The sequence below is a fragment of the Mastigoproctus giganteus genome, chromosome 6 (assembly GCF_048544385.1).
Source record: "Mastigoproctus giganteus isolate SK-2022 chromosome 6, ASM4854438v1, whole genome shotgun sequence".
Classification (NCBI taxonomy): domain Eukaryota; kingdom Metazoa; phylum Arthropoda; class Arachnida; order Uropygi; family Thelyphonidae; genus Mastigoproctus; species Mastigoproctus giganteus.
The window spans coordinates 129,083,473-129,106,964 of NC_143580.1; the positions used below are offsets into that span (position 1 = coordinate 129,083,473).

The window sequence follows — 23,492 nt, forward strand, 5'->3', positions numbered from 1 at the left end:
CTTAATGACTAAATTATATAAAGAAGTATTTACAACAGTCAAAATTGGAAAAGTAGTTTCACTACAAAAACATCATGAAGGCCCCTAAACAACTGCATCATTAAAGAAACAGTAATACACTGCAGTAAGATAATGGATAATGTATATGCTAAAATAGATTATTTTTACTTATTATGGTCCATTTCAGAGTTATGGGTACAATAAATTAAGTTAAATTCAATCTGTCAGTTTTAAACTTATTTAAATAACTTTTGTACTAACCAAAAATAGATGATATTCCTTTTTAAATCTAAGATATTCTGTTAATTAATGCAATAAAGTGATAAAAATGAATAAAAGAAAATTTATTTCATGAGTAATATGAAGTTTGTATATATATATGAATTAATATGGGATTTCTTTAGCATGTGCACGCGCGTGTGCATGCATGCCCACTGTGTGCACTGTATATTCTGATACCTGCACACTTTTCATAATAATAAAACACTGCTTATATATGAAACTGATGCAAAAGCAAAATAAAGGAATTTCAAAAATTCATTTTTCACTCTATAGATTTTTAGTAGGCCTGCTTTAAACAATAAGCTATTAAAACCAACATTTTTAAAATAAAGATAACTTGATTAAAAAAAAATTACACATTTAAACATTATAATCAAATTATTTATACAAACATAACTTGTGTGCATGCAACTGTTTACTAATCAAAATGGATATAAAGTGCATAGGCACGTGCACACACACACACCCCTTTATTTTATATCTGCAAATAAACTATTTAATTATATTATATAGTACATACAGATACATATAAGCTATTAAATTTACAATAGAACAATTACATTTATCATATAACAGATAAATTAATAGTAAACTATATAGTCACATACTTTATAGAGTAATAATAACCACGGCAGCAAAAATTTTTAAAAAATAATAAATAAAAAAATAATCCTTAATATATATTAAGCATATAACTTGTCTCTTTTAATATGCAATTAATACTAATAAACCTCACAAAACTTCAAATATATTAATGGGATTTATCTTCTTTATGCTTCTAATCAATGACCAGAAATATAATTTTAGTGCCCCAAAATGGACCCTAATTTTGAGAATTCAATGTGAGCATTACAATCTTGAGATAAGGCTGCTGCTAATATATACTTGCCAAGCCAACAGCTCTGGAACAATATTAACAGTATTTCAAAAGTATAAAATCACTGATTATACTGCAAATTGTTTGATGTTATTAATGAATCTTTAAAAGGATACACAACAATTCACATAATTTCTATAATGGTGAAAGCAACATAACTGTCTACCATTATTTTTCAAGGCAATTCTTTTTAAACAAACCTTTATTATACCATGTGATTATGGTATAGTGTTTGCAATTTATATATAGCACTGAAAACAAAAGGTCCGACCAATAATCATTATTACAAAAATTATACACTAACTCAAGTAATGTGTCTGATGTATACACAAGATAAAACAGTGCACTTTGGAGGGGAGGGAATAAATCTTCAGTTAACTTAGGGCTTTTATATTATACCTACACAACAGAATTCTAGTTTTGAGGTCTGCACTTTAACAATGATAACACCAACAATATTACAACAATCTTTCTTCTGGAACTGCAGCATGAAAACCTGAGATATTTTCTGATTTTACTATAATATGAGAAAATGCTATTCAATACTGTTTGTGCACTGAAGCTCTTTTCTTTTCTTTTTTTTTTTTTTTTTTTTTTTTTTTGCGCTATGAAATGCTACACAACTTTCTTATGATATTATGCTTACATGCAACTTTGTAAAGACAACCTTGTACAAATTATACAGAAAAGGAGAAGAAAGACTTGGAGTGTGATTTTGCACGTATATATTACACTATGGTTTAAAGCTCAATGGTTAATATGCACATAGTTTTTGACAATAATATGGTAAACACATTTTAATATCTTCAATTGAGAATAAACCACAGAAGCACCTCACACCAGAAACAGCCCGTTAAAGCACGGTCCACACAGTCAAAGGCAGGAAAATAGTTACTAGACATGGGAGGGTGGGGGTTGAAAAAGGTCAGTGGACGATAACTGTGGGCATAGCTAGCGGAGAACTGCCATGGTGTTTTGACTGGCACGTTTTGCTTCTTCATCAGCTATCTGCTGCTCTATGAGATACTGGGCAGTGCTTACGGCATTAGGAGAACCTGCTATGGTTACTATTCTATTACGGGTACCAGGAGCAAAGATACCTTTTTTAGATATTTGGATGTTAGCTCCACTGAAGCGTTGTATTTCTACAAGAGCTCTTCCACCTGGTCCAAGGATGGCACCAACAATATTTTCTCCCACCTCTATTTCGATTTTAGTTGTCTCCCCTTGTGCATCATTAAGAGATGGACTTTTACACATGGATGCCGGGCCTGAATTCAAACCAGTACCTAATCCAAATGAATTGTTATTGATGGGCAAAGCTGCTGCACCAGGAGAACCAAGAGCAGGAGAATTTCTGCGGAATGGGTCAAAAACAGATCCTTCATTTTGTAATGTAAAACGATCACCTGATCGTGTGGCAGTAGGAGAATTAAATCCAGGTCCTAATCCTAAGCCAGATATTCCTGTTCCAAGACTTCCAATTGGTCCAAACATATTTGAACTTGCTGCCATCGGTGCAGATGTAGCAACAGCGCTGCTAGTTGCCTCTAATCCGGGAACTCCGGAGGATGAAGTATACATACCTTGATTGGCAATACTTCCTGGAGGTAAAGGGCAGTTACTTGCAGCTGAATTTGAAATACCCATCCCTAAACTTCCAATTACAGGTGCACCATTTATATTATTAAGCATTGTTCCAAGTCCTGATCCTAGGATTCCATAACTAGCAAGAGTAGTCATAGCAGTGGTAATCTCTGCTAATGCATGTTCTGAGTAACCATTACCACGTAATATACCCTTTATGTTCTCAATAAGCTGAGCATTGTTGCCAGGTGGCAATGCTGGAGCTCCAATTCCAATTCCCACACTCGAGAATGGCAAGATACCAGGCTGTGTAGCACCACCCTGAGGACTATTAAAATTGTTTGTGACTGTAGGACTTAGACTATTTAAGCTGCCATTGGAACTATAACTAGTACTGCTGTTGTTCATTGCACCACTCCCACTTTGAATGCTACCTGGATTAGCAAATGGTGAGCCAGTAGGATTAAAATTTGCCACAGGTCCTTGTATATCAGCATAGCTCACATTAAGACAACTTCCACTCTGAGGATCTTCAACGATTTTAGCTAAAATCATAGCACATGCTTTCTTGTTATTTTCTACTTCACCAATCACAGTAATACAACGTTCTGCTAATGCATGATCTTTGGATTTCTGAGAAATTTGGACATAGGCACCACTTTCTTCCTTTATTTGCTTTATATAGCTTCCCCCTTTGCCAATTATCATGCCAGCTGTACTATTAGGAACCAAGATTTTAACCTAAAAAAAAAAAAAAAAAAAAATTAATATCCAACAAGAGTAACAAAAGAAATTTAATTCATTTGTAATCTAATACTATATCAACCAGAATAAAAAAAAAAAATCCAAAATTCTGCAAAATTAATTAATATAAACTTCATATAAAAAAAACAAGCCAATAAGGGCATGAATTTAATGCAATGGCCATATGCTACTCTATATTTAGGAAAAGCATTAAATGAATTAAAGAACAGCAATATAGTTTATTGTCAGACAGTTAACTGACAATAAACTATATTGCACAACTCCCACTGGTACTCGTTACCCTATTGTTATGTTATTTTAAAACTATAAAGATTACTATATATAAGGATGAACTATTTTCAATTAAGTCCTAATCAAAAATCATTTTTATTCTGTTCATGCCAAAGGGAATCATGAGTTATATATAGGTTCTACTACAGCTGCAAATGGTAACTACTAAACATATTTTCTCTTCAGACAGTTAGCATGAAGGGTAAATAACTAATGAAATGTATAGCACATTATATGCAGTCAGCTTATAATGTATGGAAATGGTAGTTTGTGTACTTAACTGCGAATGAAGTTCGCAGTTAAGTACACAAACTGAAGGATTTGGTAGGAATACATCTAGTCTGCCTAAACATCATGATGGTAAGGGGGGAAGATGGATTTCTGAAAATATAGAAAGTTCAGTGACACTATGCAAAAATTATGTATAATTATCTTTTGTTAAGGTGTGACTGAAAAAATAAATGGACTGACAGGATCAAAACAGCTGAAAATTCTTCACAAATATGATGGGACCAACAGTAAATCAGTATATACAGCTGTATGTTTACGAAGTAATTCCATTTGAAATCAGCTAAATCGAAGATCAGTTCATAAAGCTTATTACTGTTCAATGCCTCAATAGCTGATGAATGCATAGTTTCCACCAAGCATCATTGAGATATGATGACATTTTATTTACTCATTCCAGACTCACTAATGGAATGTCATGCAGATTTTGGTAAGTTCAACTCTTCATTATTTCAAGATTATCTTTGCTCTGTCACTAGTACTCAATGCAATCACTGGTGCTTAATCTTAATACATGTTCTTTATTAAATTTATCACCAAATCTATTGTTGGGAGGGGACAATGGATGAGATCCAAACTTGCTATGCTGCACACTGTTCATAAATTTCTCAAAACAGTGCTATAAATTCTGCCCCCCTCAAATTTTATATGGATATCCTCCATCTCAGTATTAAGTAATAACAAATGATACAAAAAAGTAAGCTTATACAGCATCAAAAAAAAAAAAAAAAAAACCCTACATCACTTGCTTATCATCTCCAATAGTTGATCTAGTTCTTCCTTGAATTTATTCAAACTATCCACTTCCACAACAACAAAATTGTTGGAAGTTTATTCGAACAATCAGAAACCTGCTGGTTGAAGGCAAATTTCTGTACACTTATTCTGCAACCATCCTTCCTCAATTTGAATTTATGCTCTCTCACATGCATGGTTTGAGCAAGAGGAAGAATGCCATCAGCACTGTGCTTACTCAGTCATAGACAAATCATCTTGCAGTGATAGTCTCCAGGTGCTGCAATTTGCACCGCTCTGCACTTGTACCAGGAATGTTTCCTGCACAGGCATGCTCCTCATCATACGATTTTCGCACGTGTGTACAGAAGGTTACGTGAGACTGGTTGTTTCACGAGAGGTGCCATGAATCGAGAGCGAACGACGAGGACACCAGACAATGAGGAGAATGTCATACATCTTGCAGAAGGCAATCCAAGTACGAGTACTCGAGTGATAGGCCAACAATTGGGTATTTCCCAATCCACTGTATGGAGGATACTGTCAACAAACCAATTGAGTTCATACCATCTGCAACGCGTCCAATCATTGGAGCGTGCGGATTATCCACTCCGGAGGACTTTTGCTACTTGGTTTCTTCAACAGAGACGGTTCGCAAATGCTGACTTCCAGCAGGATTGCTGTTCACGCGACCTCCCGTTCAACGTCCTCTACCGCATGACGAAGGCATTTCGGACCCTGCAATGTTATGTGATTCCGATTCGTCTTTGTGCCCCCTACACCTCCTGCAAGTTTGTCGCATTGGTTGTGAATCACCCTGTATAACACAGTAGGTGCATTAAGCTGGGATTATTGCTACCTATAGCAGTACCTTGCATTTGCCAATATTGAACTTCATTTGCCATTCTGTAACAGTATAATTTGATTAACCACCCAAACTTGTCATTAAACACCCTGCCAATCTCTGTATCATCGATAAACATAGACATTAAGTCTGATATACCTTCATCAGTATTATTAATATCATAAACAACAATGGGCCTAGCACCAAACCATGGAAGACTTCACTAATAACACTAGTCCACAAAGAACAGTATCCATTGATAACCATTCTCTGTCTTCTCCCACTCAATCATCCCTTTATCCAGAGCAGTAACTTGCCCTTAATGCCACATTGCTCCAGTTTGTACAGCAGTCTTTTATATACAAGTACATATCAAGAGCAGTATCATAACTCGTTATTCAGCGAGGGGAATGCCAGAGGTGTATTCAACTCTAGCAGTAAGTTACAGAATCTTGAAATAACTGGGAGTAAAGTGGAGGAGAAACTGTTGAAGATAAACACAAGAAAGGCACCCGGGGTGGATGGGATCTATCCAGTTATATTAAAGGAGGCAGCAAACCCTTAGCCATAATTATGAGAGCTTCCTTGGACTCAGGGGAGGTACCCACAGACTGGAAATGTGCAAATGTGACCCCAATTCACAAAGGAGGATCAAAGGCTGACACAAGTAATTATAGACCTGTGAGCTTAACTTCTGTTCCAGGAAAATTAATGGAGGCACTGGTTAAAGAAGCACTGCAGGATCATTTAGACAAGACTTCAGTTATAGCTCAGACACAGCATGGTTTTGTTAAGGGGAAGTCTTGCCTGACCAACTTGATTGGATACTATGATGCAGTCACAAAAGAACTGGATGCAGGGAATAACTTTGATATTATATACTTGAATCTTAGAAAGGCTTTTGATACTGTTGCACATGGAAGACTGCTACACAAATTGGAGCAGTGTGACATTGGAGGCAAATTACTGCTATGGATAAAGGGGTGGTTGAGGGGGAGAAGACAGAGAGTGGTAATCAATGGACACTGCTCATCGTGGACTGATGTTATTAGTGGAGTCCCTCAGGGCTCAGTGTTGGGTCCATTATTGTTTTCTGTATTTATAAATGATATTGATGATGGTATATCGGGATTAATGTCCAAGTTTGCAGACGATACAAAGGTTGGCAGGGTTGTCAAGGACACTACTGACACTATGCTGCTGCAACAGGATCTGGAAAGGTTGAGCAGATGGGCTGAGAGGTGGCAAATGAAGTTTAACATTGACAAATGTAAAGTACTACACATGGGAAACAGCAACCCCAGAGCAACGTATCAACTCTGTGGTACAACACTGACAGTGGTAGAGAATGAAAGGGACTTGGGGGTGGTTGTGCAGGCAGATATGAAGTTCTCTGAGCAGTGCAGACGGGCTGCAAGAGTAGCTCATGGAGTATTGTCAATGATATACAGGAATTTTTCCAGCAGGGATAAGGAGGTGATTATTCCATTGTATAAGGCGATGGTCAGGCCACACCTAGAGTACTGTATACAGGTCTGGAGGCCTCATTTCAAGAAGGATGTAGAGCTGCTGGAACGAGTACAGAGAAGGGCAACAAGATTAGTGAATGGAACAAAGGGGTGCTCTTACGAAGAACGGCTTAAGTTTTGCAAATTACAGTGTCTGGAGACTAGGCACCAGCGAGGTGATCTGATAGAGGTGTATAAAGCCTTGAATGGTTTAAGCATGCTCAATGCTGATGGGATTCTTCCTCTAGCTCAGAATAATCACCTGAGAGGGCATAAATTCAAATTGAGGAAAGACAGATGTAGGATAGACGTGCGGAAATTTGCCTTTAGCCAGCGGGTGGTTGGTTGGTGGAACAGACTTCCATCCCTTGTGGTGGAGGTTGATAGCCTAAATAAGTTTAAGGCTCAGCTGGACAGGTATTTTGAACGAACGGAGGGGTGAAGTGGAAGTGTTTTTTTTTTTTTTTTTTTTTGGCTGATGCTGCATAAGCTTGCTTTCTTGCATCAAATGCCTCTACTAATGCTAATGCTAATAACAGTATCAAGAGCTTTCATTAAATTAAAATATATGATATCAAAATGATTTTTTGCATCCAGCTCCTCGGTTACTACATTGTAGTATACAATCAAACTGGTTAGACAAGCTCACCCCTTAATAAATCCAGGCTGTGAATGAAGTATAACTGCATTCCTGCTAGATGGTCCTACTTTTCTTCTTTAACCAATGACTCCATTATTTTTCCCTGGAACAGATGTTAAGCTAACAGGTCTTTAAATACTCATGTCACCCTCTGATTTCCCTTTGTGAATTGGAGATACATTTACACATCTACAGTCCACAAGCACTTCCCCTGAATCTAAAGTAGCTCTCATAATTATGGCTAAGGATTTGCTTATCTCCTCTGCTGCATTCCTTCATACAATTGGATAGATCTAATCCACCTCAGGTGCCTTTTTTATGTTTAGCTTCAACAATTTCTCTTCCACTTTCCTTTCAGTTATCATAAAATCATTTAGCTTCCTGTTAGAGTTTGATAAGCTATTAGAATTTCCTTCCCTGAGGAATTCACGTGCAACTGCAGATGCAATATACCTATTCAGTTTGTCAGCAACCTGAGCAGAATCATTAATAGTAAAACATTTGATAAAGTGAACCAATATGATTCATCCCTCTCTACTGTTTATATAATGAAAGAAATCTTTGCTGTTTTTCTTTGCATCCTTTGCCAAAGATTTCTCATAAGCTGATTAAATTATCTTGCCCAACCTTCTTTCTGATTTGATTGCAGATTAGTTTATATCTACTGTAGGCTTCTCTATCACCTGATAATTTATATGCATCTCATGCATTTTTCTTCTCTGTTACAAATCTCATTATTTCATCTGACATCCTTTAGGTCTAAAACCTTGAACAATTTCTTATTTGGTATGAAAAGCCTAGTATCATCTATGATTACTTCTCCAAATGCTTCGCATTTAGAATTTGCTGTTGGTAACACCATCAGTTGACCCAACTATATGGAATTTAAAAACTGAGACCACTGTAATCATCTTTACAAAAGCAAATGCTCTTCCCTTTGCTCTTAACAGTAGTTAGACACTTTAAATAAATCCCTAGTCAATACACAGTGATCAGTGCCACCTAATGGTTCTTTTATCTTCAGATTCTTAATGCATGAAGAATCACTGCCTGATAATCAGACCAAGAGTATTGCCCTGTCTTGTTGTTTCTCTTAAATGTTACTGTAGAGAATAGTCATTTGATAAATCCACAAAAGTCTTGTTAGCGTGTGAGTGACTAAACCCACCATTTCCAGTCAGTATCCGGAAAGTTAAAATCCCCAATTATAAAACATTCTGATTTACTGCCCCAACCTATTTCTCTGTCTAACTGTTTGTTATATTTAAAAATGGATACTATGTCAGATGGAAGCCACATCAATGGGCTTTCATATGCAAAGTCCTAAAAAAACAACATTCAAGTTTTAATTCATGAGGGTATGTCTTCATTGCATATAGAGAAAAAACGTAAGAAAGTTCTAATTTCTTGGGAGAAAGATATGCAGGAAATAACTAAAATAGCCAGCATAAATAGTGTTTATTATATATTAAGAATAATATTATTCTTAATATATAATATCTTAATATTATTATCTAGAATAATATTAATTCTCAATATTATTCTAGGTTGGTCAATAACAATTACATAATTATTACCTAATTAATTAAAAATAGTAGTGATTTTTTTTTTTTTTTATGAAAACCCCAAACATGAAAGGTATCAAAACCTATAGTACTTAGTACCATGCATGGGTTGAAGGAGAAGTATGGGGGAGGGGGATGCCGGAAACTTTGCTCTAGAGACTAAACATGGGTTTCACCACTTCAAGCCTCCAATAAGCAAAGTGGTGGTATTTCACCGGTTGATGAAAATCATCTACCACCTGGTGATTTTTCACAACTAGTGTTTTTCACCTAATTCACATGATTTCTTTAATTTATAAATAGTGCAGCATTTGATATAACCATTTCTTAGAACAACCTCACCAACCTTTCCTTCCTCCAGATTTGACAACACAAGGATTTCAATTTTGATATCCACAAGGATTTCAAAATAGTGTCAAAAATTAGCCTTTAAATGGTTGAGTTATTGATATGTCTTCTGTAAGGTTTGCTTTCCAGCTAGTTTCAATAAACTCCAATCATTTCTTGCCCATAAAAAATTTACATGGACTACAATATTGTTTAATCTGTTATTAGAAATGCAACAATTTGAGTTCAATGATAGCCCTTCCACTAATGCAATATACATATTTCAATAATTAAATCATTCATATTCGGTAAATCATATTTATATTCCCTTCACTTCCAAAGTAAGTTCTAGGACTCTATAAGTATAAAGAAAGTGATACGGTGGTTTAATTGTCATCAACTTAAAAATAAGATTTTTTTTTTTTTTTTTTTAATAGGGCATCCTAAACATGAAAGGTTACTGCAGCCTGTAGTACTCTACTACCAAATGTTACTGGGTGAGAAGGTAGGAGATACTTCTTAACACTAAGCTAGAATTTCAGTAGATTTTAATTTTCAGAAAATAGATAAGGAAGAAAGGCTGAATTTTGAGCTTAGTACTGTTTTATTAATTATCTTGTCTTATTAACTCTAAACCCACAGGAAAATTAAAACTTGAATATTTTGGTTTACTTTAATTAAACTTTAATATTATACAGTTTTAAAGTAGTATATTTCTACAGCTTTTAGTCTATGATAATTTAAATGGTTTATCATATTTTATAGTTATGTTGTATAGTATTGCTAAATCGTGTAATAAAATTAGTCTTCACTGATTTTATTTTGTGGTGATTGCAGTATATCAAAGAAGCATTATGAACCTGAAATTTTACAGCTAAGTTACAGGAACATGAATGCATAGGAAGGAACGCAGTTCTGAAATTATAGCTTGCCACTTTATCAAAGCAGTTCAATGTCATTAACTCTAAAATTTCAGGTAGCTGCCCAATCAATAAAAATCTTGGTTAAAGGTTCTGACTGAGAAGGAAACTACCATCACATACATTGTTTAGTTAGAGATCTACAGCCTAGAGGCATCATATACATATATGATCAGTCTGTACATGCTGTAATCATATCAGTTACAGCATGCAGAGACTGATCTAGTACACATCTTCTTTGCCTAGTCTGTGGCACAATTGGAGTCCAATAACACTGGTCAACACGTAAAATGTTAAGAAAACAAGAATACCCAATCTTGACTAATTTCATGCCGATGAACAGGAAAATCACATTAAAATTTGTCCATTGGCTCTTGTTTTCAAATTACAGTGGGGTCTCATATTAGCGAATTACTCTACATTATCAACTACAGCTCTAACCAAAACGCATGACAACACCACACTGCAGTTCCAGTACTGCCATGCTCTTATCACGTGATCAGCAACTGTCGCCTCACTGCATCTTCAACTCTGTTGCAGCAATCCTCAAATACGGCTAGGTACTGAATGATTTGTTCTCAGTTAACGGTTGTTCTCTGTGAGATTCCTACTTTTTGCACAGTGTTTGTATCGTGTAAGATTAATATGCCCAGTAATTGTGTGAATAGTCCAAGATGACTTCTGTTACATATGTGGAGAAGTCACATTAGCTTCAAGAAAGCATCCCTTAATTTGAGCCATAAAAAAGGCCTACTTCTTGTACTTTGGGTATAAAGTAGGCAACCAGGACAAGAACTGGGTTCCGCATGTATGCTGCACTATCTGTTCATCAAAACTCAACGCGTGGGTGAATCAAAAGGGACATTTTATGCCTTTCACAGTGCTCATAATATGGAGGAAGCCAACAAATCGTGTCACAGACTGTTACTTCTGTATGGTACCTATTAGAAAAGGGATGATAGTGAAAAATAAGTGGACAGTGACATACCCAAATATACCATCTTCAATTCATCCCTTGCCTCACAGTGAAGTACTATCTATTCCTGAATCACCTGACCATTTTTCTGTACACTCTGATGAAGATGAAGACACTAATGAGCATAAACTTGATATACATCCAACATTCTGTTTTAGGAATTTGGGTTAATTTTTTTGAGTACTGCTGTTGATCACTGAGTTTTTGGACAACCAGGTAAAAAATTTTCTTGGTCTGTCTCCATTTTTAGATTTAATTTGGCAAAAAAATTTCCCTTATTTACTTTTTATTTTCTGAACATTTTCTGAATGTTTTTTGTTGTTTTCTGAAAGTGGGTATTGGTAATATTGGATTTGTTTTTGGGTGCACTGCTCAGTGAATATAAAAAACTCCAAGGGAGAAGGTTACTTTGCATTCTTCCTTAGGATTTCAATCTAATTTTACCTTTATACCTACTTATATTTTATTTAATTTTTATATACTGGACAAGAAAGCTGATGATGGGGAAATGACATCATATGAAAATGCAACCAGTGTCACCTTTGCACTTCAATCTCTTTTACAATGGCAGCTATTTTCTACCAGATGCTGAAGGTATTTTGACACCCCTTCCCATTCCAACATAGACTAGTGCAAACAAAATGAATGCAAAGCAAGAATAGGCTTAAAAGTGTGCAGGTAATAATAGGGATATCACAAACAAGTAGGGCAAGGAACTTGTGGAGTTTCACACAGGTTTAACTTTTAAATTACTGGGTGAGGTTTGACAGACCTGATGAATTTACATTTTTGTTTACTCATTAGTAATTTTTATGTGGCAGTCTGTTAGCAATCCTGGTACCCCTGCCTACTTCCTGTTAGTGGCCTTCAGTTTTGGAAATATACTGCTACTTTCTTTGTTGCAGTCTGTAAGGCCCAATCTGATTGATGAAGTTGTGTAAAAGTAACAGAATTGTTTTCTGCAATTTTGATTTTTAATACCTTATATATTAAACATTTAATAAATAATTATATATCATTTATTAAATGATGTTATAGAAAATTTTAAAAAAATATTGACTAACACATGTCTAACTGCATGGGATAACATAGATGACAGTGACCTTTGATTTAGGAAATATACTGCTACTTTCTGTGTAAATATCACTTCAGCGAATTAAACACTGAAGTGATATTTAACATTAAGTACTAATTTATTAGTGTAAGTATAAACAACATTGGAGCATATTAGTTTTTCTGTATGTTTTTTTTTTTTTCCTTTTCATTCCATTATGATGAATATTAATCTTGTTTCATTATAAATTTTTTGTTTAGTTTCTGCCACCTTTATTCTGAATCTGCCAGACCCAACTGAAGATTTAATCATTAGATGCTATATCAGCAATTTGTCACTGTGTGTGTGACATACATCTGAACTCGCAAAATCAATTATAGCTAGTGTAGTGAAAAGGCAGAAGAATTGGGTAATGTAATTACATGCAAATAGGATGGGGCAAAAAACTGATAAATAGAAATGGCAACCTCTGAAGTTATTGAAATATGACCACAATTCACAGGGAGCTGCTGCACACAAGTCTCACATCACATTAATGAATGCTACACATAATTTGCAGGCACCTCCGTACCGTAGCCAGGTGGGCAGGAGCAGTAGTGCGTAGCACACGCTTCTTGATTAGACCGGGGTTCGAGCCCATGACCACCAAATACGGAGGATGCGGGAAGGTCAGAGAATGACCACTGCATATCCCCAGAGCAATATGGCCTTAGTTGCTAATGCCCCTAAAAAGCAAAATAACAACAACATAATTTGCAGATGCCTAGCCTATCATTCTTGACTTAGTAGAACAGTGAAAACAAGTCCTATGGAGCAATGAGTTGCCTTAAACAGTCCTCAAATTAGACAGTGAGTTCAAATGAAGTTCGCAAGGGTAGGAGGTGGAGATCATGGAGTAGGGCTACTTCTTGTGGTCATATTGTTGACACCACGAGAAGTAGTAGTGACAAAATCGACAATGCCAAGTCAACTCAGACATCTTGCACAATTTTGTGGTGCTTACAAGATACAGCATAATGCTGTATCTCATGCAGTAAGCAACGTAAAAACCTAGTTTGAGGAAATTACGGTCCAACAACTTGCCTGATTGGTCATGGACCCACACCTGAACCAGGGCTTAGAGGGGGAACAGGCATTCTGTGTGTTATCAGGCACTTATGGATCCAATAACTTTCTATTTCAGAAGATTCAGGAGAAGTCTGATTGGCCTGCCTCCCTAAAATCCACTCATGCACACCTTCTCGATGATAAGCCCTGTTACATATTACATATTTTGGAAGATGGACTGAGAAATGGCAACTGAAGTTTAACATTGACAAATGCAAAGTACTGCACATGGGTAGAAGTAACCCCAGAGGAATGTACCAACTGTGTGGTACTACACTTAGGGTGGTAGAAAATGAAAAGGACCTGGGAGTAATTGTTCAGTCAGATATGAAGTTTTCTGAGCAATGCAGACAGGCTGCCAGAGCAGATCATGGGGTTTTGTCAATGATATACAGGAATTTTGCTAGCAGGGAAAAGGAGGGGATTGTCCCTCTGTACAAACAATGGTTGGGCCATGCCCTGAGTATTGCATACAGGTGTGGAGGCCTCATTTTAGGAAGGATGTAGATTTGGTTGAGTCTCTACAGAGAAGGGCAACAAGATTGGTGAAGGGAATGAAGGGGTGCTCTTACCAAGAAAGGCTTAAGTTCTGCAAATTGCAGCAGCTGGAGACTAGGCACCTGCAAGGTGATCTGATTGAGGTGTATAAGGCCTTGAATGGGTTGAGCACACTGAATTCTGATGGGATTCTTCCACTTGTTCAGATTACGAACCTAAGGGGGCATAAATTCAAATTGAGGAAAGACGGTTGTAGAATAGATGTGCGGAAATTTGCCTTTAGCCAGCAGGTGGTTAATTGCTGGAACAAACTTCCACCTGTTGTGGAAATTGACAGTTTAAATAAATTTAAGGAGGAACTGGACAAACATTTAGAGGGAATGGTTGTATAAATTTTTTTTTTTTTTTTTTTTGGCTGATGCTACATAAATTCACTTTCTTGCATCACATGCCACGATTACTACTACGTCACTCAGGTGGCAACGAATGTGTTGAATGGTTCTCTTCAAGATGCCTGGTCAGCATGAAGAGGAAAAGACCAAATCCTCCAGCACATGACAGCATGATGAAACAAATGGCCCTCAGTCATCAGGGGCTTTCACCTCCCCCTTACAGCAGCAAGAAGATCAGAGCGAAAGCAGAGGGTGCTAAGAATCTCTGGGTATGACCAGGCTGCCATTCATGGAAATTGAACTTAGCCTGTCACATAAGATCTGTTGGACATAAGATCATTCATCGGTGAAGACAGGATATTAGAGCGGGAAAAGAAATTAGAAAATGTGAATTGGAATATCATTGGTTTGGCTGAAACAAGAAGAAGAAATGAATCGCTTATAAGTTTATCGAGTGGAAATCTGCTGTACACCAATGGAAACAATGAAAGGAGCAAGGGTGGAGTTGGCTTTCTGGTCCATAAAGATATAAAATATAACATTTTGAATTCAACAGTACATCACCAAGGGTGTCAAGACTACTACTCAGGATTTCTAAGAGGTAAAAGCTAAAGGTTATAATGATTTATGCACCAACATTGAGCCATGGTGATGAAGAGGTTGAAGAAATGTACACCAAAATTGAGAGTCTTCTAGAAGAGCAGAAACCCATTACACTGTCATTATGGAAGACTTCAATGCTAAGGTTGGAAAGGGATAAAACAGTGCAGAAAGAGGAACTATAGGAAATTTTGGAATTGGTGAAAGACTTGTGGAATTTGCAGAATCTTGAGGAATGTCAGTAATGAACACTTCTTTCAAGAAAAGGGTGAACAGAAAGTGGACATGGAAGAGCCCAAATGGATTAACAACTAATGAAATTGATTTCATCCTCACTAACAGAAGATATATCGTGAATGATGGTACCATCCCGAACAAGGAAAATGTTGGACGTGATCACAGAATGGTAAGATGCACACGATATAGATGTAAGAAAAGAAAGAAAAAACTGACTTGAGTAAATAATACGGTCTTTGAGATAACAGAAGAGGAGAAAAAGCAGTATATACTGGAACTTAAGAACAAGCTTGAGCTTCTGCAGTCTGTTCAAGACCAAGATATCGATGAGGAATATTACAACTTTCTGAAATTAATAAAACTCAAGAAACCTATAGGTAAAAAGAAATCCAAAGAAGAAAAAAATTAGTCAAGAAACACTTGTCATGATGAACCGAAGATAAATAAATGAAGAGCAAGATGAACACTGACAAGGATAAAATTGAGTATTCTGAGTTATGCAAAGCCATTAGAAAGATACTCAGAGAGGACATAAGAAGATTTAACTCAAGAAAAGTAGAACAAGCATTAAGGGAAAACAAAGGACTTAAATCAGTAGCACAGAAAGACAAATGATAATGAAACTGAAGAATAGTGATGGTGTACTTATAAATAGCAGAGAAGGCATAATTCAAATAGCAGAAGACTACTATAGAGAATTATACAAGGAATGAGGGAATGATGCCAGCAGTGGGGAAGATGGATCACAAATTAGTAACACATATGACATACCCGATATCCTTCCTGATGAGGTAGAATATGTGTTGAAGAAAATGAAGAATCAGAAAGCTCAAGGGGAAGATGAAGGTACTGTAGAGTTGTTAAAATTGGGAGGAAGAGACATGATGCAGAAACTGGCAAGACTCTTCACAAAATGCATTAGAAAAGGAATGATGCCTAAGGAGTGGAATAATGCAATCATAGTTTTGCTGCATAAGAAAGGAGATAAATCAGAAATTGGAAATTATAGACCAATTAGCTTGTTATACCACATCTACAAGTTGTTCACAAGGCAATGTTTAGCATTATCATAAGGCAATGTTTTGGGCACTGGAAAGGCGAGAATAGATACCCCATATATTATGATTTTGAAGAAAATATATGAGAACACTAACTCCTTTATTAGATTAGATAACTACAGTAGCAAACTTAAAATTGGGAAAGGAGTTCGCCAAGGAGACACAATATCTCCAAAGTTGTTTATTGCTGCCCTTGAGGAAGCTTCCAGTGATTACTAACAGATTAGAAAGAATACCTGATGAGGATCAACCGAAAGAGCAAGCTGGCTTTAGGACAGGATTCTCAACTATGGATCACCTTCACGAAATATCACAGCTAATGGAGAAAGCAAATGAATATAAAACACCATTATGCCTGGCATTTGTGGATTATAAAAAGGCATTTGACTCTATACAGAATAAGGCAATGTTTCAGGCACTGAAAGACATGGCATAGATACCCCATATATTATGATTTTGAAGAAAATATATGAGAGTGCTACCTCTTTTATTAGACTAGACAAAGATAGTAATAAATTTAAAATTGAGAAAGGAGTTCGACAAGGAGACACAATATCTCCGAAGTTGTTTACTGCTGCCCTTGAGTAAGCTTTCAGAAGATTAGACAGGTTGCAGAAAGGAGTCAATGTGAATGGAAAGTACCTAAACCATTTACGAATTGCCAATGACATTGTGATCATAAGCTATGATCTCAAAGAATTAGAGGAAAATCTTAATCAGTTACGCAGAGTTAGTAAGGATTTTTGACTAAAGATGAATATGGCTAAAACAAAAGTAATGATGAATAAGTATGCCACAGAAAGGGATATAATCACTGAAGGAGCAGTAATTGAAAAGGTGGATTCATATACTTACCCTTACCTGGGACAAGTCATTAGCTGTAATAATGATAAATGGCTGGAAGTCAAGAGAAGAATAAATTTTGGATGTAATAGCATTCACGAAATATAGCCACATACTGAGGTGCAATATGCTAATTTGTCTGAAACGTAAAATAATGAACAAACGTATACTCCCCACCATGACTTACGGAAGTGAAATTTGGGCACTCACCAAAAGAATGGAAGAGAAACTGAGAACTACACAGCGAAGAGTGGAATGAATAACATTAGGAATCAGACTGTTAGATAAGAAGAGAAACAAATGGATTAGGCAGCAATCTCAAGTAAAAGACATTCTTATCAAAACTAAAGAACTAAAATGGTCTTGGGCAGGACACAGCCCAAAGACATGACAGATGGACTAAGAAAATAATAGACTGGTACCCAAGAGGAGCTAGAAGAAAACCTGGAAGGCAGTGAAGGAGATGGCCAGATGAAATTCACGTGTTTGTGGGTAGTAAATGGATGGCCATTGCACAAAACAGAAGGAACTGGAAAGTTGCTGGAGAGGCCTTCATCCTGCAGTTGATTAAAAAAGGCTGATGAAGATGTATATTCAGATAGATATTTTACTGCAAATTTTATGTAGAAATAAAATTTTAAGTAATTTTTTTAAAACAATGTTAGATCATTTTTTGTGACTTTTTTTGCTACTAAATCTTAAGATCCTTAACAATATCACTTTGATTATATCACATTCTTCCTGTTTTTCTGCCTATTTTAGTGCTGTTTATTTTCATTGACATTTTATGTAAAAAAAACTGAGAAAAGTAATAAATTGCACAGTTTCTGGCTAATATTATTTTTACCGAATCTGGAGCTAAACTAAAATGAAGAGAACAAATTATTCCATGGAAAATTGGGTTCATGGAAGTGAATGACTAAACTCGATCACTAATGGTTTCCTAAACCAACATTAGTATTAGTAGCAGCATATGATGCAAGAAAGCAAGCTTATGTAGCATCAGCCAAAAAAAAAAAAAAAAAAAACCACTTCCATTTCACCCCTCCGTTCATTCGAAATACCTGTACAGCTGAGCCTTAAATTTATTTAGGCTATCAACTTCCTATTTAGACTTCCACAACAAGGGATGGAAGTCTGTTCCACCAACCAACTACCCACTGGCCAAAGGCAAATTTCTGCACATCTATCCTATATCTGCCTTTCCCCAATTTGAATTTATGCCCTCTCAGGTGATTATTCTGAGCAAGAAGAAGAATCCCATCAGCATTGAGCATGCTCAAACCATTCAAGGCTTTATACACCTCAATCAGATCACCTCGCCGGTGCGTAGTCTCCAGTCACTGTAATTTGCAAAACTTAAGCCTTTCTTCGTAAGAGCAACCCTTTGTTCAATCACTAATCTTGTTGCCCTTCTCTGTACTCGTTCCAGCAGGTCTACATCCTTGAAATGAGGCCTCCAGACCTGTATACAGTACTCAAGGTGTGGCCTGACCATTGCCTTATACAAGGGAATAATCACCTCCTTATCCCTGCTAGAAAAATTCCTGTATATCATTGACAAGACACCATGAGCTACTCTTGCAGCCCGTCTGCTCTGCTCAGAGAACTTCATATCTGCCTGCACAATTACCCCCAGGTACTTTTCTTTCTCTACCACTGTCAGTGTAGTACCACAGAGTTGATACGTTGCTCTGGGGTTGCTGTTTTCCATATGTAATACTTTACATTTGTCAATGTTAAACTTCATTTGCCACCTTTCAGCCCATCTGCTCAACCTTTCCAGATCCTGTTGCAGCAGCATAGCGTCAGTAGTATCCTTAACAACCCTGCCAAACCTTTGTATCGTCTGCAAACTTTGACATTAAGCCTGATATACCATCATCGGTATCAATTATAAATACAGAAAACAACAATGGCCCCAACACTGAACCCTGGGGAACTCCACTAATAACATTAGTCCACGAAGAGTAGTGTCCATTGATTATCACTCTCTGTCTTCTCCCATTCAACCATCCCTTTATCCATAGCAGCAATTTGCCTCCAATGCCACACTTCCAATTTGTGCAGCAATCGTCCATGTGCAACAGTATCAAGAGTCTTTCTAAGATCCAAATATATGATATCAAATTATTCTTTGCATCCATTTCCTTTGTGACTACATCATAGTATCCAATCAATTGGGAAGACAATACTTCTCTTTAACAAACTCATGCTGTGTCCGAGCTATAACTGAAGTCTTGTCTAGATGATCCTACAGTGCTTCTTTAATTTTCCTGGAACAGAAGTTAAATTCACAGGTCTATAATTTCTTGTGTCAGCCTTTGATTCTCCTTTGTGAATTGGGGTCACATTTGCACATCCCCAGTCTATGGGTACCTCCCCTGAGTCCAAAGAAGCTCTCATAATTATGGCTAAGGGTTTGCTTACTTCCATTGCTGCCTGCTTTAATATAACTGGATAGATCCCATCCACCCCAGGTGCCTTTTTTATGTTTATCCTCAACAATTTCTTCTCCACTTTCCTCTCGGTTATTACAAAATCATCTAGCTTACTGATACTCGTTTAGTTTGTTAGCCACCTGAGCAGGATCCTCAACTGTTGAGCCACCAATATCCAGTGGACCAATCTGATTCATCCCTTTCCTTCTAGAGTTTACATAGGTAAAGAACTCTATGCTGTTTTCCTTTGCATCCTTTGCCAAACATTTCTCATAATCTGCTATTTCCTGCCTAATCTCCTTTGTGACTTGGTTCAGACCAGCTTATATCTATCATAGGCTTCCGTGTCACGCATTAATTTATATGTATCCCATACATTTTTCTTCTCTGCCATATGTCTCATTAGTTCATTTGACATCCATTTAGGCCTAAACCTTGAACAATATTTCTTAGTTGGTATGTAGCTGACCGGGCTAGCGAGGTCGGTAAAGTGCCTGCCTGGCATCCCAAAGGTCGAAGGTTCGAATCCCGCCTTGGGCTTGGATCATAGTAAAATGCAAAAATTTTGGGAGGTCCATTATGGCCACAGAAGCCGATGTGCCAACAACTAACAAAAAGAAAAGAAAAAACAGTTGGTATGTAAACCTTAGTCGCCTCCAATATAAGTTCTTTGAATGCTTCCTATTTTGAATTTGCTGTTGGTAACATCATCAGTTGGTTCCCACTGAATAGAATTTAAATACTGTCTCAGACTATCATAGTCGCCTTTACGAAAGTAAAAACCCTTCCCTTTACTCCTGATGGTAGTTACCTCTTTGAGTAAATCCCACTTCAGCACACTGTGATCACTGCCACCTAGTGGTTCATTTATCTGCAGATTCTTAATGCACGAAGAATCACTACTGATAATCAGATCAAGAGTATTACTCCCTCTAGTTGCCTCCCTAACATGCTGATGTAGAAAACACTCATCCAATAAATCCACAAAAGCCTTGCTAGTGTGTGATTGACCAACCCACAAATTCCAGTCAATATCTGGGAAATTAAAATCTCCCATTATAAGACTCTCTGATTTACTGGCCCACTCTAGTTCCCTATACAGTTTCTTATTATACTCATCAGAGTCATAGGCCTATAGCACACTCCTACTCTCAATTTTGATCTCCCTATGCTTATGTAACACCAAACTGACTCGACACTGCCCTGTCCATCGATGTCGACTGGCTTCACTTCCTTGGACTTTATGTGTTTCTTAACTAATAGCATAACCCCTCCTCCCCTCCTGTCCTGTCTATCCTTTCTATACACATTGTATTCCCCAAATTCCAGTTCCACATTCCTTATATCTGTGTGACACCATGTCTCTGATATCCCAACAATATCCGCCTTTGATGCTTTGAGCAATACCTCAAATTCATCAAATTTATTTACTAAACTCCTAGCATTGGTGTACACGCAAGTATACATGCACCTGTTTCTATTCTTATACCCTAACACAACCCATGTGTTTACTTGTACCGCAATGACTCCCAGCAGTCCTTGCATCTTGTTTTTCAGGCTGCTGCTCATTCCAATAGAAGCAATGCAAGAGTCATTTTCACCTCTGCCAGTGGCTACTGTTAATCTATTAGTCCTTGTATCCCCCCCCAAGCTAGCAGTTTTCCGACCCACCTAACACTGCCTCGATAGCATCAGCAAATATTCTTGCACCCTTTCTACTTAAGTGTATCCCATCCCTGTAGAAGCAGTCTCTCCTGTTAACAAGTATAGAGGCTGAAAAAAATTCTACCCCTTGAGCCTCGCACAATCTTTCCAGGGCCGAATTCATCAACAAGGCTCTCATATATACTCCCTCCTATTGTGTCTGGGCAGAATTGCAGACACTTTCAAATTCAACCCTAATTCACGGCTTTTTTTTCAACAGTGACCTACTTGTTAAGTAATTCTGCCAGTCTCCTACTCTTAATATCATTAGTTCCTTAAAAGATGATATCCGCTCTTCAACGTCATCAACCTTTGCCCCTGGCAGACATACCCTGGTCCTGTTCCACCTATCCTTTTTACAAAGCATGTTCCCCGTTTCCCTGACAATAGAGTCACCAACAACTACTAGTTCCTGTGGGATCAGCGCATTTTGCCTTTGGGTTGCTGCTGCGTTGCGTGATGACCAAGTGCAAAATCTGGCATTGATGTGGGCAGCTGAGAGCTTGATGGGCCCCTCAATTTAGATCCTTCGAGGGCATCCACCCTGTCCTTCATGCTCTCATATAGGCCCATAACAATGCTGAGTTGTTGCCTGATTTCCTTACACTCCTTACATCGCGCAAACACAAAGACATCCCCCATGGCAATATCATGTCCCATACCCGATTGCTCCACAAAATCATGCAAGCAGTGCATTTTAAAAGACTGTGATTCAGAGGGCAACTGCCCCCCTCAGTTCTCCCCTGAGCCACAGCACTCTCATTAGCTTGAGCCTTTTGCTTTGCTGCTCTGGTCTGAGTCATGATTTCGATTTAATTTCAATAAAATTTCAATTTCAGTACAAAATTATAACCCTAAACTTGTATCGCAACACAGTTATAACACTATATATATTTTTCAGTATCGAGTATTATCTACAAGTTCCATTTATATAACTTCCGTATTAAGTTATGTATTAATTAATTATGTTACGTTTGTAATCTAAGTCGTTATATGTATTTAGTTAAAAAGTACAATTTAATTGACAGTGAAGTTTAACAAGATTAATAGATTTTACTGATTGATTGACAATATTATATTATATACTATACTATACTAATCTTATGCTTAGTATAGTTTGGGATATAGTGTTGTATCATATAACAATGGCGGCAAGTTACGAACGGGAAATCTACGGACACTTAAGTATTAATTAACTTCGAAATCTCGCTGTCTCAAATCAGAATAATCTAAGGATCCTGACTAGATCTATAAGCTATTTATAGAAAATAATTTGATATAACAATTGGTCAATAAAGCGGCTAAATATGGCTAAAAAACTTCTCGTTCAGCGGAGCTGCAACTTGTAACATGTGGATTTGATACCCTTACCGATACTAAGTAATACCTATAAAATCTCTATCTAAGTTAAACTTGAAACTAAGTATCATAACTAGGAATATAAAGCTACTCTTGAAAATAAGTTAATATGCCAATTTAAGCTAATAAAACAGAAAAAACTTCTCTATTCCAGGAGCAGTAAAAAACTTCGCCTGCACAAGGCTACTCTCGTTCTCAAGCCAAAATATATGAAGTAAAAAAAAATACAGAAATACTCTCATAACATAATAAACATTTGTCTCAAATACTACCATTAATAAAAAAAAAAGAAGAAAAACCAGCCTTTTAATTATTCTGGATAACTGACATTCTACTGTACCAGTGTTTTATTATGTCATTTTAAATAGAATAAGTTACTTTTTATTAGGTCATTAAAATGAAAATGGCATAACCAATGTAAAATGCATATTATGCATACAATAACGATAGTATTGTGTCAGATTACTTATCAAAGTCTGTTGGCAATGCTGTGCACCCACATGATACTATCTACTGCTGTTAATTGGAAACAGCCAATTTTCAAAATAGCAGCACCACTGCAGTCATGCACCAAGGTAGAGATGTAACCGGCACATTAGTTCTTGCTAATGCAGT

The 23,492-nt window shown here is 36.9% G+C and overlaps 1 protein-coding gene across 2 annotated transcripts in view; it reads right to left on the reverse strand.

Annotated features, from left to right (window-relative positions):
- Positions 1 to 1,945: 1,945 nt before the first annotated feature.
- The window catches only part of LOC150084574 (RNA-binding protein Pasilla-like), a 328,124-nt gene continuing 306,577 nt past the window's right edge, over positions 1,946 to 23,492 (reverse strand). Inside the window, exons 4-5 of one of the 2 annotated variants that reach the window (XM_090375335.1) lie at positions 2,638 to 3,487; positions 1,946 to 2,604 (exon numbers count right to left, since the gene is read on the reverse strand). In XM_090375335.1, the coding sequence (XP_090231461.1) occupies positions 2,111 to 2,604; positions 2,638 to 3,487 (1,344 nt within the window). In that variant the 3' untranslated portion in view covers positions 1,946 to 2,110. Of the gene's footprint in view, positions 3,488 to 23,492 lie in introns of both variants that reach the window. The other variant, XM_090375334.1, reaches the window with a different exon arrangement.